Genomic DNA, 18,880 nt, shown 5'->3' on the forward strand with positions numbered 1-18,880 from the left:
TGAGGCAGGAGAATTGTTTGAACCTGGGAGGCAGAGGTTGCAGTGAGCCGAGACCGTGCCATTGCACTCCAGCCTGGGCGACAGAGCAAGACTCCGTCTCAGCCGGGTGCGGTGGCTCACGCTTGTAATCCCAGCACTTTGGGAGGCCGAGGCGGGCGGATCACGAGGTCAGGAGATCGAGACCACGGTGAAACCCCGTCTCTACTAAAAAAAAATACAAAAAATTAGCCGGGCGTGGTGGCGGGCACCTGTAGTCCCAGCTAGTCGGAGAGGCTGAGGCAGGAGAATGGCGTGAACCCGGGAGGCGGCGCTTGCAGTGAGCCGAGATCGCACCACTGCACTCCAGCCTGGGCGACAGAGCGAGACTCCGTCTCAAAAAAAAAAAAGACTCCGTCTCAAAAAAAAAAAAAAAAAGAAAGCAGTAATTCAGGTCTCACCCATCTTCAATCCAGGGGGCCTAGCCTTAGTATTTGACCCATAGTAAGCACCCAATAATTGTTTAAATTAATTAATTAACCTCTGAGGCCCTTTAAATCTATTGATAAGTATCTTATTTTGCAAAGTCCTAAGCACTTGGAAGAGTAGAGGAACTATTTACTGGGTGTGTATACTTTTCTAACAATATTTTATAGCTGGCTTTTGTTTTTAGAATGAATTTGGACATTGAAAAGGCAGGCAATAGGGATGATTCTGTGAATTCTGCTAAAACTGAGTAGAAAGAATGAGTGTAGAGATGTCGACATTGATCAACTTTCTATCTTCATAAGAGATCTGATTCTAACATATCCATTTAGACTCAAGTATAATATTGTGTATAGAGTGAGTGGCAGTGAGTAATTTGGTAAAAATTTGCTGATCTGCTTTTATTCTTTCTTCCTTTCTTCCTTTCCTTCCTTCCTTCTTTCCATCCTTTCCTTTCCTTTCCCTTCCCTCTCGTCCTTCCTTCCTTCTTTCCTTCTTTCTTTCCTTTCTTTCCTCCTTTCTTTCCTTCCTTCCTTCCTTTCCTTCCTTTCCTTTCCTTTCTTTCTTTCCTTTCCTTTCTTTCCTGACAGAGTCTTGCTCTGTCACTGAGGCTGGAGTGCAGTGGCACGATCTTGGCTCACGGCAACCTCTGCCTCCCAAGTTCAAGCAATTTTCCTGCCTCAGCCTCTGGAATAGCTGAGGTTACAGGCGCCAGCCACCACACCCAGCTACTGACCTGCTTTTAAACAGCTAGGAGATATGGTGCCTCAGACTAACCCAACCCCTTGGGGGAGATGTTATATGTCAACCCCGACATATTGGCAGGCAACATGAATCCAGACTTCTAGGCTGTCATGTGGGCTCTTTTTTGCCAGTCATTTCTGATCTCTCTGACATGAGCTGTTTCATTTATGCTTTGGCTGCCCAGGAAGTATGATTTGTTCTTTCACAATTGGTGGCGATGGTTTTCTCCTTCCATTTATCTTTCTAGGTCATCCCCTTCTAAATGCCAGTCATTAGATGATAGGTGGTACATGCACAGTTGCTCTGGGAGTCTTCAGAATGGAAACTACCCATCTCAAGAGGAGCTCATTAAGGTTGTTGATGTGGAGGAGCAACAGCTGGAAGAGTCTGGGCCACACGATTTGACGGAACCATCTTACTTGCCAAGGCAAGATCTAGGTAATATTTCATCTGCTGTAATGGAACAAACACTTTGATTTTACTCTCAATCCTACATAAAGATATTCTGGTTAACCAACTTTTAGATGTACTAGTCTATCATGGACACTTTTGTTATACTTAATTAAGCCCATTTTAGAAAAATAGCTCAAGTGTTAATCAAGGTTTACTTGAAAATTATTGAAACTGTTCATCTATGTTTTAATTAATGGTTTAACTAATGATTTTGAGGATGAGGGAGTCTTGGTGTACTCTAAGTATATTATTTCAGGCCAGGCATGGTGGCTCACGCCTGTAATCCCAGTACTCCAGGAGGCCGAGGCAGGTGGATCAGCTGAGGTCAGGAGTTCAAGATCTGTCTGGCCAACACGGTGAAACCCTGTCTCTACTAACAATACAAAAACATTAACTGGGTGTGCTAGTGCATGCCTGTAATCCTAGCTACTCTGGAGGCTGAGGCAGCAGAATCGCTTGAACCTGGGAGGCGGAGGTTGCGGTGAGCCAAGATCACACCACTGCACTCCAGTCTGGGTGACAGAGCAAGACTCCATCTCAAAAAAAAAAAAAAAAAAAAAAAAAATATATATATATATATATACACACACACATATATTTTATTTCAACTGTTAGACAAGAGTCCGAAGGCCAAAGAATAAAGTTTTAGGCCAATCCTTTATTAGAAAATGAGTCAAATCCCAAAGCAAGTTTTTTTTTTATGAGTTAATGAATATAAATGACTACATATTTTATGCCTTAAAAATTACTTTTAATGAATGGTGTTTTATGGCTTGTAAATCAGAGTTTTAATCAGTAAAGAAAGTTTTTAATCCTCAAAAACACATTATCATAAAAGACACTGTTTGGCATCAAGTGTGGTATTCGACCATGTTCATTAGAGTCATTTTAGGAATCTCATACATTCTACTTAGCTATGCTTAATTCCTGACACCATGGCATTTTCTGAAATGTTTCCAGGATGACATCTCTGCTGTTTTTAATTTGGTAATGATATCTGCTGATTTATTAAGTGAAAAAAGTAATGGTGTCATTACCTTGGATGAAGAAACAAAAATAAAGCATTTGCTACATTTTTCAACTTTTTTTTCCTTTCTTACAAAATTACTATATGCTCATTGCCCCCAAATTGGACAATATAGGGAATAAAAAAGATAATTTGGAGTGGGGTTAGACACGAGTCTTGTTATGTTGCCCAGGCTGGTCTCTAACTCCTGGCTTCATGCAATCTTCCTGCCTTGGCCTCCCCAAGTGCTGGGATTATAGGTGTGAGCCACTTCACCAAGCTGAGATGCCACCTCTTAAAAGATAAAATAAGGACAGGTGCAGTGGCTCATGCCTGTAATCTCAGTACTTTGGGAGGCCAAGGTGGGAGGATTGCTCGAGGCCAAGAGTTCAAGACCAGCCTGGGCAATGTAGCAAGACCTGATCTCTACAAAAAGTAAAAAAAAAAAAAAAAAAAAACTAGCTGGGGCCAGGCGTGGTGGCTTACGCCTGTAATCCCAGCACTTTGGGAGGCCGAGGCGGGCAGATGGCCTGAGGTGGGGAGTTCAAGACCAGCCTGGTGAAACCCCGTCTCTACTAAAAATACAAAAATTAGCTGGGTGTGGTGGTGCATGCCTGTAATCTCAGCACTTTGGGAGGCCGAGGCAGGCAGATCACCTGAGGGCAGGAGTTCAAGACCAACCTGACCAATATGGAGAAACCCTGTCTCTACTAAAAATACAAAATTAGCCAGGCGTGGTGGCTCATGCCTATAGTCCCAGCTACTCAGGAGGCTGAGGCAGGAAAATCGCTTGAACCTGGGAGGCAGAGGTTTCAGTGAGCCGAGATCACGCCATTGCACTCTAGCCTGGGCAACAAGAGGGAAACTCCATCTCAAAAAAAAAAAAAAAATTAGGTGGAAGGTGCAAACACCTGTGGTCCCAGCTACTCAGGAGGCTGAGACAGGAAGATCACTTGAGTCCGGGAGGTCAAGGCTGCAGGTGAGCCATGTTTGTGCCACTGCACTGCAGCCTGGATGACAGACCGAGACCCTTCTCAAAAAAAAAATATTACCCATGCTCTTTTTTGAGATGGAGTTTCACTCTTGTTGCCCAGGCTGGAGTGCAATGGCACAATCTCGGCTCAGCGCAACCTCCGCCTCCTGGGTTCAAGCGATTCTCCTGCTTCAGTCTCCCGAGTAGCTGGGATTACAGGCATGCACCACCACGCCCGGCTAATTTTTTGTATTTTTAGTAGAGACAGGGTTTCTCCGTGTTGGTCGGACTGGTCTCGACCTCTTGACCTCAGGTGATCTGCCCACCTCGGCCTCCCAAAGTGCTGGGATTACAGGCCTGAGCCACCACACCCGGCCTGTACTCTTTTTCTTAAAAATAAAATATTTCTGTGTTTCTTTAGTCATTTTAGATAAACTTTTATTTATTTATTTATGTATTTTAATTTTTATTTTTATTTTTATTTTTTGAGACGGAGTCTCGCTCTGTCGCCCAGGCTGGAGTGCAATGGTGCAATCTCAGCTCACTGCAAGCTCCGCCTCCCAGGTTCACGCCATTCCCCTGCCTCAGCCTCCCGAGTAGCCGGGACTACAGGCGCCTGCCACCACGCCCAGCTAATTTTTTTTCTGTATTTTCAGTAGAGACGGGGTTTCACTGTGTTAGCCAGGACGGTCTTGATCTCCTGACCTCATGATCCACCCGTCTCGGCCTCCCAAAGTGCTGGGATTACAGGCGTGAGCCACCGTGCTCGGCCCATAAACTTTTATTTTTAAAATAATGTCATGATAAATAATATTGCTTAGGTGTCTTCTTTAATATATTAGTAACATTTCTGTTTTATTGTACATCAACATTTATATTCAAATTAATGGGTGAAGAGTACTCCGTTGGACTACGTATATCATAATTTAATCTCCTATTATTGGACAACTACATTGTTTCTAAAATTATACTATTACAAGCATTGTTACAGTGAACATTCCTATGACTAAACCTTTGCATACATCTTTTATCTCCCTAGGATATATTTCTAAAACTAGCATTGTTGACTGAAAGTGTAAACACGTGTTAAGGTGTTTGCTACATAATGCCATATTTCCTTTTTAGGAAACTAAGCTACTTTGGATTTCCACCAACACTGTATTCATGTACCCATTTTTCTCTTAATCTAACTTCATTGGTCTTTTTACTTCTTAACAGAGACCAGAACTTTGTAATTCAACATTCATCGTTGTGTAAAATTAAATTTCTCCCATTCCTTTCAGAGGGAACCCCTTACTTGGAATCTGGAATCAGCCTCTTCTCTGATGACTCTGAATCTGATCCTTCGGCAGACAGAGCCCCAGAGTCAGCTCATGTTGGCAATATACCATCTTCAACCTCTGCATTGAAAGTACCCCAGTTGAAAGTTGCTGAATCTGCCCAGAGTCCAGCTGCTGCTCATACTACTAATACTGCTGGGTATAATGCAATGGAAGAAAGTGTGAGCAGGGAGAAGCCAGAATTGACAGCTTCAACAGAAAGGGTCAACAAAAGAATGTCCATGGTGGTGTCTGGCCTGACCCCAGAAGAATTTGTGAGTATATCCATATGTATCTCCCTAATGACTAAGACTTAACAACATTCTGGAAAGAGTTTTATGTAGGTATTAATAACCTAGAGGAAGAAATCTAGGAAACAATCACAGTTCTGTGTAATTTAATTTCGATTACTAATTTATGAAAATTTAGATCTAGATAAAGCTATAGTGTGGATTATTTTATATATATTTACTTGAGAAAATAATTATTAAATATTAGCAGAAAAGCTATACTTTGGGTATGATATAGGACTTTTGAATTTGAATTTTCCTTTCTATCTGTAAAAGCAAGTAGGTATAGCTTTATTCCCCAGAAGGCATCTTTTTTCCCCCCTTGTCTCGCATGGGTGAATTTACCAGCATATTTAACTAAATTCAGACTGGTTCCAAACATACTGCCAGACAGTAGCATTTCTCTAGTGTTTGTTTTCATCCTGGCTTGTAAGACTGCCCTGCCACTTCTGCCCTGCAACATCCCTTGCTATTAGGATTTTAGCATCACCTTGGGTCCTTAATGCCAGAAATGGGAATTGCTTCACACTGTGGAAAAATACCCATTAAAATATTAAGACCAGTAAAACCTCGTTTCTGCTTGGGCTATTTGTAGATTTCAGACATCCTGAGAAGTTTACCACCCCTGTAATTAATTGTCATTGTCATCACTTCATAATAAAAATAATTGCATGGCCGGGCATGGTGGCTCAAGCCTGTGATCCCAGCACTTTGGGAGGCTGAGGCGGTCAGATCGCCTGAGGTCGGGAGTTCAAGACCAGCCTGACCAACATGAAGAAACCCCGTCTTTACTAAAAATACACAATTAGCCGGGTGTGGTGGTGCATGCCTATAATCCCAGCTGAAGGGCGACAGGCTAGTCAGAGACGACACCGGTGGCAGCCAAGAGATCTTTGTTGGAGAGGTAGAGGTCAGGTCGCGCGGGGGAGAGAGAGAAGAGAAGAGAGAGAGCTGCTGGTGTGCTGGGTTTTATATCCCTTGGGCCTACGTCGGGCGGGCCCAAGGGAAGGCAGGAAATGCTTCTTTCTGATTGGCCCTCCTTTGGCGGGTTCAGACAGTGCCCGGTCAAGGAGGGGAGAAGAACCCGGAACCGGCGCCATTAAGGTACCCCTGTTACCTAACACCAGCTACTCAGGAGGCTGAGGCAGGAGAATTGCTTGAATCCGTGAGGCAGAGGTTGTGGTGAGCCGAGATTGTACCATTGCACTCCAGCCTGGCCAACAAGAGCGAAACTCTGTCTCAAAATAATAATAGTAATAATAAGAAGAAGAATTGCGTGAATATTTCTTTAAAACTATGATGAGATAGCATACCAGATTATCAAATGGATTCAGTAGTGGGTGTGCCATTTATTGCACACTAAGAGATGACCAAGTCATTCTGAAATATCTTTCTTAATATATCCTTCGTAGGATTTTTCATCCTAACTTCTCCATAGGTAGTGACTTAGCATAACATCTCTGTGGCCAGATGTATCCCACTACTAAAAAGGCAAAGTAAGCTGTGGCTGCCCTGGTAGATACAACGAGTACATGCACATTGATGGCTATAAATGTTTTCATCTCATAATCCCATGTCCAGACCAGCAATTTGCTCTGAAAGCTCTTACCTGTGTCTGTTTCAATGGCTCTTGATCACTTGCCTGCACATCCAGAATTCCTTATTTATTCATTGAAAATTAGTGTTCTTTATCCCTTTGTTTTGCAAGTTCAGCTTTTTAGAGATGGCTAAAATGGTCTAATCTTTCTTGGCAAAGGCAGTTCTGAGCTGCAGATTAGACTACAAATGGCTTGGGTACATGTTGTCTTTAAACAAGCGAAGAGGAAAACTTTGAGCTCTATTCAGACTTGGTGAAGTGTGGTAAATTTATGATGAAAGCTACTGACTGTATTACACATGGTTAATTCTGAAGCCCATATTAAGATGATCTTTTCAGCAGTTCAGCATTGCTCTTCTAACTGAACAGTTTCAAGGCTGGGATTTCAGCAATTAATCAGTTCAGAATTGCTAATGATCCTGGTGGAGGGTGGTGGCAAAAAGGGGAGGATGTCATTAGCTTCTCTAGCCTGCCTTTTTTCAGTGCCCTGTGGCAATACGGAGTGAGGCAACATGAAAGAAAGATGGCCTGACCTTCATGGCAGTATTGTGCAACACGTACATACTGGTGTGGGTGGCTGTGGCTATGGCTAGTAAATGATGGCCCTTGGTAAACAAAGTTATTTATCAGACAATACCTACCAGCTAGGTCAACTGTGCCCATAATTGATCTGGTTAATTTCTTTTGCTGCCTATTGATTTTTATTTGGTTGATAGATAATAGCTAGATGACTCTAAATTTCTTTGGGGAAGAATATGAACCACTTCTAAGCCTTCTTACGAGAGAATTGATCGCTTTTGCACTGACCTTTAGTAACATCCAGATTTCAGTGTTTTGTGACTATCAGAGGGTTGAGTCTTGGTTTTAAGCCATGTATGTCTGTAGCATAACTTTCTGTGTAAGCTAGTTACCTCTCAGCTTATAAAGTGTAGGCTGATAAATTTATAGTACAGTAGAGTGTCACTATGCAAAGAAACTGTCTTAGGGAATCAAATGATATCTGCTATTAAAGCAAAATTAATATATATTTTTTCTTTTTACTTTTATTTATTTATTTTTTTTTTAAAGACATGAGATCTCACTGTATTGCCCAGGCTGGTCTTGGTCTCAGACTCTTGAGCTCAAGCAGTCCTCCCACCTCAGCTTCCCAAAGTGCTGGGATCATAGGCATGAGCCGCCGTGTCTGGCCCAATATATATTTTTTTAAGTTTTAAGTTTTGTGGTACGTCATAGGTGTATAATATTATTTTGAATCCTTAGTTGTAATTCTATGTCTGCTGATGTGTACATAATTTTTATTAAACTATGTATTTGAGACTTCAGGTATCTTTTTTTTTTTTTTTTTTTGAGACGGAGTCTCGCACTCTCGCCCAGGCTAGAGTGCAGTGGCGCCATCTCGGCTTACTGCAAGCTCTGCCTCCTGGGTTCACACCATTCTCCTGCCTCAGCCTCCCGAGTAGCTGAGACTACAGGCGCCCGCCACCATGCCTGGCTAATTTTTTGTATTTTTAGTAGAGACGGGGTTTCACCATGTTAGCCAGGATGGTCTCGATCTCCTGACCTTGTGATCTGCCCGCCTCGGCCTCCGAAAGTGCTGGGATTACAGGCATGAGCCACTGCGCCCAGCCGAGACTTCAGGTATCTTAGAATTTTTTAAATGTACCCTTTCTGAGAAAAACAGAGACTTAAAGCTAGGATAACTGCTATTCTTTTTTTTTTTTTTTTTTTTAATTTTACCTTCAGCCTGGGTAAAAGAGAAAGACTCTCTAAAAAAAAAAAAAAAAATTCACTTTAAATAGTTCCAGGACACATGTGCAGAACGTGCAGGATTGTTACGTAGGTAAATGTATGCCATGGTGGGATAACTAGTATTCTGAGCTGTGTACTAGAGGTGACTCATGATAATGGAATATTTGATTTAATTTCAGATGCTCGTGTACAACTTTGCCAGAAAACACCACATCACTTTAACTAATCTAATTACTGAAGAGACTACTCATGTTGTTATGAAAACAGGTATACCAAAAACCTTTACAGAATACTTTGCATCTGCTGCATAAAACCACATGAGGTGAGGCACGGTGGTGCATGTCTGTAATTGCAGCACTTTGGGAGGCCAAGGTGGGCAGATCACGAGATTAGGAGATCGAGACCATCCTGGCCAGCATGGTGAAACCCCGTCTCTGCTAAAAAATAAAAAAATTAGCTGGGTGTGGTCGCGTGCACCTGTAGTCCCAGCTACTCTTGAGGCTAAGGCAGGAGAATCACTTGAACCAGGGAGACGGAGGTTGCAGTGAGCCAAGATCATGCCACTGCACTCCAGCCTGGCAACAGAGCAAGACTCCGTCTCAAAAAAAAAAAAAAAAACCGTGAAAAAATAAGAATATTTGTTGAGCATAGCATGGATGATAGTCTTCTAATAGTCAATCAATTACTTTATGAAAGACAAATAAGAGTTTTGCTGCTTTGTTACCTCCTTTTGTTTTGGTTTAAGATTTGGAGTGTGGGCCAAGCGCGGTGGCTCAAGCCTGTAATCCCAGCACTTTGGGAGGCCGAGGCGGGCGGGTTACGAGGTCAGGAGATCGAGACCATCCTGGCTAACACGGTGAAACCCCGTCTCTACTAAAAACACAAAAAATTAGCCGGGCGTGGTGGCGGGCGCCTGTAGTCCCAGCTGCTCGGGAGGCTGAGGCAGGAGAATGGTGTGAACCCGGGAGGCGGAGCTTGCAGTGAGCCGAGATCGCGCCACTGCCCTCCAGCCTGGGGGACAGAGCAAGACTCTGTCTCAAAAAAAAAAAAAAAAAAAAAAAAAAAAAGATTTGGAGTCTGGGCCAGGCGCAGTGGCTCACACCTATAATCTCAGCACTTTGGGAGGCCAAGGCGGGCGGGCAGACCACCTGAGGTCAGGAGTTCAAGACCAGCCTGGCCAACGTGTTGAAACCCCGTCTCTACTAAAAATATAAAAATTAGGTGGGCGTGGTGAGTAATCCCAGCTACTCAGGAGGCTGAGGCAGCAGAATCGCTTGAACCCAGGAGGTGGAGGTTGCAGTGACCCAAGATCGCACCATTGCACTCCAGCCTGGGGACAAGAGCGAGATTTTGTCTCAAAAAAAAAAGGTTTGGAGGGTGGTGAGCTGAAATAGTCAACTATTAACTCCTATCTACCTGCCTGGACTACACTGGTGACGTGGAGCCTAAGTCCTAAAACAACAAGTGAGGCAGCCAGACACGGTGGCTCGTGCCAGTAATCCCAGCCCTTTGGGAGCCTGAGGCGGGCAGATTACAAGGTCAGGAGTTCAAGACCAGCCTGGCCAATATGGTAAAACCCAGTCTCTACTAAAAATACAAAAAGTGACCGGGCGTGGTGGTGTGCACCCGTAATCCCAGCTACTTGGGAGGCTGACGCAGAAGAATTGCTTGAACCCTGGAGGCTGAGGTTGCAGTGAGCTGAGATCGTGCCACTGCACTCCAGCCTGGTGACAGAGTGAGACTCTGTCTCAACAACAACAAAAGAAAGAACAAGTGAGGCAAAACCTGGAGACCTCAGCTTCTTGTAACACCTAGTTTGAGTATTGTTGAGAGTTTTTCAGGAAAAAAGTCTGATAACAGCTCCGAGATAGTCTTAACATATGAAAAAGCAAAAAAGGAAGGGGACAGATCATTTGTCCTATACCTTTCTCTTTTAAGGTTTTAATTATAACTTGTGTAATACGGGAGACCTCTGGGAGTTTTTAGTTGACTATAAACTAAATCTGAGTAAACATTTCAGGGCTGCTAAAAATGCTTATTTGAAACTGGCCCGTATTAACACAAGCATAGGGTCTGGAGCAAGTGAAGTACAGATCCGGAGCCCCACTGTATTCTCCAATGGAGTGACTGCCTGAAAGATGATGTCAGTTTTAAGCACCGTGCTTGGTTTTTAACATGGTCACTGACAAACCGGAGAGTGTTTATCCAGAGGTAGATGGTAAAGATGCAGAAAAGTAACTTGAAATAATGTCTTTTGAAGAAGAAATGAGAAGATTTAAGGAAATAAGACACTGTCTTCAAGTATCTGAAGAACTGTTACCCAGAAGAGAACTGTTATCTGGAACAGGAGTAAGACTCACTCATGGGGCTCCAGAAAGCAGACGAGTGCATGGAGGATGCAGAAGATGCAGATTGTGTGGCTCAACTCTAAAATCTTTGTAACAAAATTAGTTATCTGGATGTGTTCCAGTTCACTTGATGATGATTCTTCTTTTTTTTTTTTTTTTTTTTTTTTTTTTTGAGGTGGAGTTTTACTCTTGTTGCCCAGGCTGCTGAAGTGCAATGGCACGATCTTGGCTTGCTGCAACCTCCCCCTCCCGGGTTCAAGCGATTCTCCTGCCTCAGCCTCCTGAGTAGCTGAGATTATAGGCATGCACCACCATACCTAATTTTGTATTTTTAGTAGAGGCAGGGTTTTTCCATGTCGGTCAGGCTGGTCTTGAACTCCCGACCTCAGGTGATGCACCCACCTCAGCCTCCCAAAGTGCTCGGATTACAGGCATGAGCCATCACGCCCAGCCCATGATGATTCTTTTCACAGAGATACAGGCACTTGAGGAGAGGATCTAAACCCCTTGGACACATTGCCATAGAACTTCTAAGATCTTAGGTTTCCATTTACTCATGAAAATTATACCACAGGGTCAGAGGGTAGTGCTCATTGGAGCCAGGTGCCAGAACAAGTTATTACAAACTACTATTTTAAAGAAAAATGTCATTAAAGTTTAAGATACCTTAAGCTATAGGTTTACATCAAAGCTAATGAAAGGTAAAAAGATGCCAAGCGTGGTGGCTCAGGCCTGTAATCCCAGCACTTTGGGAGGCCGAGACGGGCAGATCACGAGGTCAGGAGATCGAGACCATCCTGGCTAACACGGTGAAACCCCGTCTCTAGTAAAAATACAAAAAATTAGCCGGGCATGGTGGCGGGCGCCTGTACTCCCAGCTACTCAGGAGGCTGAGGCAGGAGAATGGCATGAACGCAGGAGGCGGAGCTTGCAGTGAGCTGAGATCCAGCCACTGCACTCCAGCCTGGGCGACAGAGCAAGACTCCATCTCAAAAAAAAAAAAAAATGCAAATCAAATCTAAAGTAGTTCAGTCTTTAAACTCAAAGCCAGTACATTTGCTTTGAAGTACAAATGAACCAAAGTTTTTAAGTTTAATGCATATTATTAAATTGGCTTTTGTAGCAGTTAAACAAAAAACTTCAAAAATTGTAAGAATTCTGTGAGGGATCATGGCTGCTGCTGCTGCTTGCAGATAGCCTGCTGTGTTTAGGATTTAGTTAAATACATTTCTCCTGTTTAAAACTAAATGGTCTTTCCTTAGTTTGTTTAGTTCTTCAGAAGGGCCTTTAAAACACTGGGAAATAAACAAGTGATTCTTTAGCTACTGCTTTCTGAAATACTTATATAAAAGCTCTGCATTGTATTCTCCTATCCCTCTCAGGGGAATATTAGAGGGTTAGAACTCCCCAGGTAGACATTCTAGGGGTGAAAATTTGTCATTACATTGACATTTCAGATTTAGGTTTTCAACAATACTGTTTTCTTCTTTCACATATTGCCATCTAGTAATATAGATGTTCTCCGTCCACATTAATCAAAACTATTGACATGGATAATTCCTAATTACTTGAACACTGTAATGGAAATCTATAGCTAGCCTTGGCATCTAGAAGATGGGTGTTGAGAAGAGGGAGTGGACAGACATTTCCTCTGGTCTTAACTTCATATCAGCCTCCCCTAGACTTCCAAATATCTACACCTGCTGGTTCTAATCAGTGGTGTTTTCAGCCTCTGATTCTGTCACCAGGGGTTTTAGAATCATAAATCCAGATTGATCTTGGGAGTGTAAAAAACTGAGGCTCTTTAGCTTCTTAGGACAGCACTTCCTGATTTTGTTTTCAACTTCTAATCCTTTGAATGTTTTTCATTCTGCAGATGCTGAGTTTGTGTGTGAACGGACACTGAAATATTTCCTAGGAATTGCGGGAGGAAAATGGGTAGTTAGCTATTTCTGTAAGTATAATACTATTTCTCCCCTCCTCCCTTTAACACCTCAGAATTGCATTTTTACACCTAACATATAACCCCTAGGTTTTTGCTGATGCTGAGTCTGAGTTACCAAAAGGTCTTTAATTGTAACACTAAACTACCTTTATCTTTAATATCACTTTGTTAGATAAGCTGGTGATGCTGGGAAAATGGGTCTCTTTTATAACTAATAAGACCTAATCTGCTCCTAGCAATGTTAGCATATGAGCTAGGGATTTATTTAATAGTCGGCAGGAATCCATGCGCAGCAGGCAAACTTACAATGTTTAAATTAAACATCAACTGTGTCTCCAGAAGGAAACTGCTGCTACAAGCCTTATTAAAGGGCTGTGGCTTTAGAGGGAAGGACCTCTCCTCTGTCATTCTTCCTGTGCTCTTTTGTGAATCGCTGACCTCTCCATCTCCATGAAAAGAGCATGTTCTTCTGCTGTATGTAACGTGTCTTTTCTATGATCTCCTTAGGGGTGACCCAGTCTATTAAAGAAAGAAAAATGCTGAATGAGGTAAGTACTTGATGTTACAAACTAACCAAAGATATTCATTCAGTCATATAGTTAAAAATGTATTTGTGGCCGGGCGCGGTGGCTCACGCTTGTAATCCCAGCACTTTGGGAGGCCGAGGCGGGCGGATCACGAGGTCAGGAGATCGAGACCATCCTGGCTAAGACGGTGAAACCCCGTCTCTACTAAAAATACAAAAAAATTAGCCGGGCGTGGTGGCGGGCGCCTGTAGTCCCAGCTACTCAGAGAGGCTGAGGCAGGAGAATGGCATGAACCCGGGAGGCGGAGCTTGCAGTGAGCCGAGATTGCGCCACTGCACTCCAGCCTGGGCGACAGAGCGAGACTCTGTCTCAAAAAAAAAAAAAAAAAATGTATTTGCTTCCTTCCATCAATGCACCACTTTCCTTAACAATGCACAAATTTTCCATGATAATGAGGATTATCAAGAATTACGCAGGCCAGCACGGTGGCTCACACCTATAATCCCAGCACTTTGGGAGGCTGAGGCGCTTGGATCACCTGAGGTCAGGAGTTCAAGACCAGCATGACCAACATGGAGAAACCCCATTTCTACTAAAAATACAAAATTAGCCAGGCTTGGTGGCACATGCCTGTAATCCCAGCTACTCGGGAGGCTGAGGCAGGAGAATCACTTGAACCTGGGAGGCGGGGCTTGCAGTGAGCTGAGATCGCGTCATTGCACTCTAACCTGGGCAACAAGAGCAAAACTCCATCAAAAGAAAAAAAAAATCGGGTGCAGTAGCTCATGCCTGTAATCCTAACACTGTGGGAGGCCAAGACAGGCAGATTGCCTGAGCTCAGGAGTTCGAGATCAGCCTGGGCAACATGGTGAAACCCCGTCTCTACTAAAATACAAAAAATTACTCGGCGTGGTGGCGTGCGCCTTTCGTCCCAGCTACTCAGGAGGCTGAGGCAGAAGAATCGCTTGAACCCGGGAGGCGGAGGTTGCAATGAGCCAAGATCACGCCACTGCACTCCAACCTCGCGACAGAGCGAGACTCCGTCTTAAAAAAAAGAAAAAAAAGGCTGGGCGCGGTGGCTCACACTTGTAATCCCAGCACTTTGGGAGGCCGAGGCGGGCGGATCACGAGGTCAGGAGATTGAGACCATCCTGGCTAACACGGTGAAACCCCATCTCTACTAAAAATACAAAAAAAAATTAGCCAAGTGTGGTGGCGGGTGCCTGTAGTCCCAGCTACTTGGGAGGCTGAGGCAGGATAATGGCGCAAACCCGGGAGGCAGAGCTTGCAGTGAGCCGAGATTGCGCCACAGCACTCCAGCCTGGGCGACAGAGCAAGACTCCGTCTCCAAAAAAAAAAAAAAAAATTAAAATGCTATGGAGAAATATACAGAACAGTGGAATAGTATTAGCCGGCAATAAAGGTTGTTGATTACGTTCGTTTAAGGAGGCCAGGGAAAGCCTTTCTGAAAAAATTGAGCTGAGACCTAAATAACAGGAAAGAATTGTCCTTGAAAAATGGAGGGAATGCATCTTATAGGCAGAGGAATAGCAAACATAAAGGTCTTGAGGTAATAATGAGCGTGGTTTTTTGATTTCTGTATTTTGGTTTTTTTGAGATGGTGTCTCCCTCTATCCCCCAGGCTGGAGTGCAGTGGCACAATCTTGGCTCACTGCAAACTCTGTCTCCTGGGTTCAAGCGATTCTCTTGCCTTGGCCTCCTGAGTAGACGGGATTGCAGGCACGCATGCTACCACACCAGACTAGTTTTTATTTTTAGTAGAGATGGGGTTTTACCATGTTGGCCAGGCTGGTCTCAAACTCCTGAACTCAAGTGATCCACCCACCTCAACCTCCCAAAGTGCTGGGATTACAGGTGTGAGCCACCGCGCCCAGCCAGAGCTTGGCTTATTTTTTAAAAGATAGGCCAATGTTGGCTGTGTGTGGTGGCTCATGCCTGTAATCCCAGCACTTTGGGAGGCCAAGGCAGGCCAATTACTTGAGGTCAGGAGTTCAAGATCAGCCTGGCCAACATGGTGAAACCCCATCTCTACTAAAAATACAAAAAACTAGTGCAGTGTGGTGGTGTGTGCCTGTAATCCCAGCACCTGTAATCCCAGCTACTCCAGAGGCTGAGGCAGGAGAATCACTTGAACCGAAAGGTTGGGGTTACAGTGAGCTGAGATCGCACCACTGCACTCCAGCCTGAACAACAGAGCAAGACTCCCATCTCAAGAAATAATAATGATAAAAGGGTCGGGCACAGTGGCTCACATCTGTAATTCCAGCACTCTGGGAGGCCAAGGCAGGCGGATCCCCTGAGGTCAGGAGTTTGAGACCAGCCTGGCCAACATGGCAAAACCCCATCTCTACTAAAAAATGCAAAAATTAGCTGGGCACGGCTGGGTGTGGTGGCTCATGCCTGTAATCCCAGCACTTTGGGAGGCCAAGGAAGACAGATCACCTGAGGTAGAAACCCTGTCTCTACTAAAAATACAAAAATTTGCCCGGTGTGGTGGCGCGTGCCTGTAATCCCAGCTACACGGGAGGCTGAGACGAGAATCACTTCAACCAGGGAGGTGGAGGTTGCGGTGAGCCGAGATCACACCATTGCACTCCAGCCTGGGCAACACAAGTGAAACTCCATCTCAAAAACAACAACAAAAAAATTAGCTGTGAATGGTGGCACGTGCCTGTAATCACAGCTACTTGGGAGGCTGGGGCAGGAGAATCGTTTGAACCCAGGAGGCGGAGATTGCAGTGAGCCGAGATTGCGCCACTGCACTCCAGGCTGGGCGACAGAGCAAGACTCTGTCTCAAAAAAAAAAAATAATAATAATATATAGGCCAGTGTAGCTGGAGTAATTTGCAAATTATGTGTGGAGGCAGAGATTAGACAAGGAATGGGAGAAGGTCATAGATGAGGGCCAGATCACATAGTATTTGGTGGTAAGGAATTCAGATTTTATCCTTGTGGTAATTGGTGGTGTGGAGATGGTTAAAAACAAGGTTGGGGCCAGGCGCGGTGGCTCACGCTTGTAATCCCAGCACTTTGGGAGGCCGAGGCGGGCGGATCACAAGGTCAGGATATCGAGACCACGGTGAAACCCCGTCTCTACTAAAAAATACAAAAAATTAGCCGGGTGTGGTGGCGGGCGCCTGTAGTCCCAGCTACTCCGAGAGACTGAGGCAGGAGAATGGCGTGAACCCGGGAGGCGGAGCTTGCAGTGAGCCGAGACTGCGCCACTGCATTCCAGCCTGGGCGACAGAGCGAGAATCCATCTAAAAAAAAAACAAAACAAGGTTGGTTTGGGATGTGTTTGAAGAGAGGACTTGCTAATGGATTAAATTTGGAGGATAAGGTAAAGAGAAATTGAAGGAGTGACACTTGGGTTTTGGCTTGAACAATAGATTTTGTTAGTAATATTAAATTAGATAAAGAAGGCATGGTAGGGAATATAGGGGAGTGGGAAAGGCAGGAAGCAGGAATGGAACCAGGAACTCTGTTTTAGATGCGAGAATTTGTTGTTGTTGTTGTTGTTGTTGTTGTTGTTGAGACAGCCTCTCGTTCTGTTGCCCAGGCTAGAGTGCATGGAGTGCGGTAGCATGATCTCAGTTCACTGCAGCCTCCGCCTCCCGGTTCAAGTGATTTTCTTGCCTCAGCCTCCCGAGTAGCTGGGATTACAGGCACCTGCCACAATGCCTGGCTAATACTTGTATTTTTAGTAGAGATGGGGTTTCACCATGTTGGCCAGGCTGGTCTTGAACTCCTGACCTCAGGTGATCCACCCACCTCGGCCTCCCAAAGTGCTGGGATTACAGGTATGAGCCACTGTGCCCAGCCAGATACATGAATTTTGAGATGTATACTAGATATCTGGATAGAGAAGTTAAGTAGGCAGTTGGACACATTGTATGAAGCTCAGGGGTACAAGGAGGACTATAAACATGGGAGTCTTCTGACAAATTTATCACTAGACTCCTCATTCAAGTAACTAGGAAATGTCAGATATTCTTCCCCTAGTAATAGCCAGTGGTTATACTCTTGCCTTTATTTTTCTTCACAATACTCTTGGCAACGCATAACCCTTTCCTACAATCTGAGTTTCAGTCAGAATTGTTTCTGAGCATTCTTCCTCAAATTTCTCCCCAGTCTCATTATTTTTTATTCTCATGTCCGTGACCAGTCATAATAGTAATTATGAAAAACCTCTTTCTTTAGTGTATTGAATGTATATTTTATCATTTTGGTGTGTTAACTGTAAATCTCTCAGTGGAAATCTGAAAAGCCTTTATTTCCTTAGATGATAATATACAATTGATTTAGGAGATGGGGAATTTTTCAGTTACCTTTATAACAGCACAGTATTAGCAGTCTAATCTAAATGCTAAGTGAATGTTTTAAGAGGAGATAGATGTTGAAAATTAAAATACATTAAGTCCCAGTGAGGTGAAAAGCCAATTGTTAATTTCTGCACACAAAAGATTTGCTTCAGTGAATTGATTTCAACAGCTGAGATCCTAGTCATTTCACTTGGTCTACCAAAAAGAATGATTATACTTGCTTTTGGTCAAACCTATGCCCAGCAATTCTTTTTTTTTCTTTCTTTCTTTTGTTTTTTTTGTGTGTGTGTGTGTGTGTTTTTTTTAGTAGGGTCTCACTTTGTCACCCAGGCGGGAGTGTGGTGGTATGATCATAGTTCACTGCAGCCTCCAACTCCTGGGCTCAAGTGATCCTCCAGCTTCACCTTTTCAAGAAATTGGGACTGCAGGCACATGCAACTGTGCCTGGCTGAAGTTTTATGTATCTTTTTTGTAGAGAAGGGGTCTCACTGTGTTGCCCAGGTGGGTCTCGAGCTCCTGGTCTCAAGCTATCCTGCCTCAGCCTCCCAAAGTGCTAGGGTTATAGGTGTGAGCCATTGGTGCCCAGCTACTGCCTGCCTGGCAATTCTGAATGCCTTAAATTTTTTTTTTTTTTTTTTTTTTTTTTGAGACAGAGTTTCACTCTGTCACCCAGGCTGGAGTGCAGTGGCATGATCTTGGCTCACTGCAACCTCCACCTCCCGGATTCAAGCAATTCTCACGCCTCAGCCTCCCGAGTAGCTAGGACTACAGGCGCACGCCACCATGCCCAGCTAATTTTTGTTTTTTTTTTTGTGGGGGGGCGGGGTTTGGTTTTTGTTTTTGTTTTTTTTTTTTTTTTTTGAGACGGAGTCTCACTCAGTCACCCAGGCTGGAGTACAGTGGCACGATCTCGGCTCACTGCAAGCTCCGCCTCCCGGGTTCATGCCATTCTCCTGCCTCAGCCTCCCGAGTAGCTGGGACTACAGGCGCCTGCCACTACGCCTGGCTAATTTTTTTGTATTTTAAGTAGAGACGGGGTTTCACCGTGTTAGCCAGGATGGTCTCAATCTCCTGACCTCGTGATCCGCCTGTCTCGGCCTCCCAAAGCCCTGGGATTACAGGCG

The 18,880-nt window shown here is 44.2% G+C and overlaps 1 protein-coding gene across 3 annotated transcripts in view; it reads left to right on the top strand.

The window, feature by feature from the left end:
- Positions 1-18,880, top strand: part of BRCA1 (BRCA1 DNA repair associated) — an 84,398-nt gene that overhangs the window by 52,001 nt on the left and 13,517 nt on the right. For all 3 annotated transcript variants that reach the window (XM_030808075.1, XM_030808076.1, NM_001308668.1), the window contains 5 exon segments: positions 1,454-1,644; positions 4,922-5,232; positions 8,773-8,860; positions 12,818-12,895; positions 13,394-13,434. In XM_030808075.1, the coding sequence (XP_030663935.1) occupies positions 1,454-1,644; positions 4,922-5,232; positions 8,773-8,860; positions 12,818-12,895; positions 13,394-13,434 (709 nt within the window).

Source organism: Nomascus leucogenys, unplaced genomic scaffold (genome assembly GCF_006542625.1).
Source record: "Nomascus leucogenys isolate Asia unplaced genomic scaffold, Asia_NLE_v1 Super-Scaffold_285, whole genome shotgun sequence".
Lineage (NCBI taxonomy): Eukaryota > Metazoa > Chordata > Mammalia > Primates > Hylobatidae > Nomascus > Nomascus leucogenys.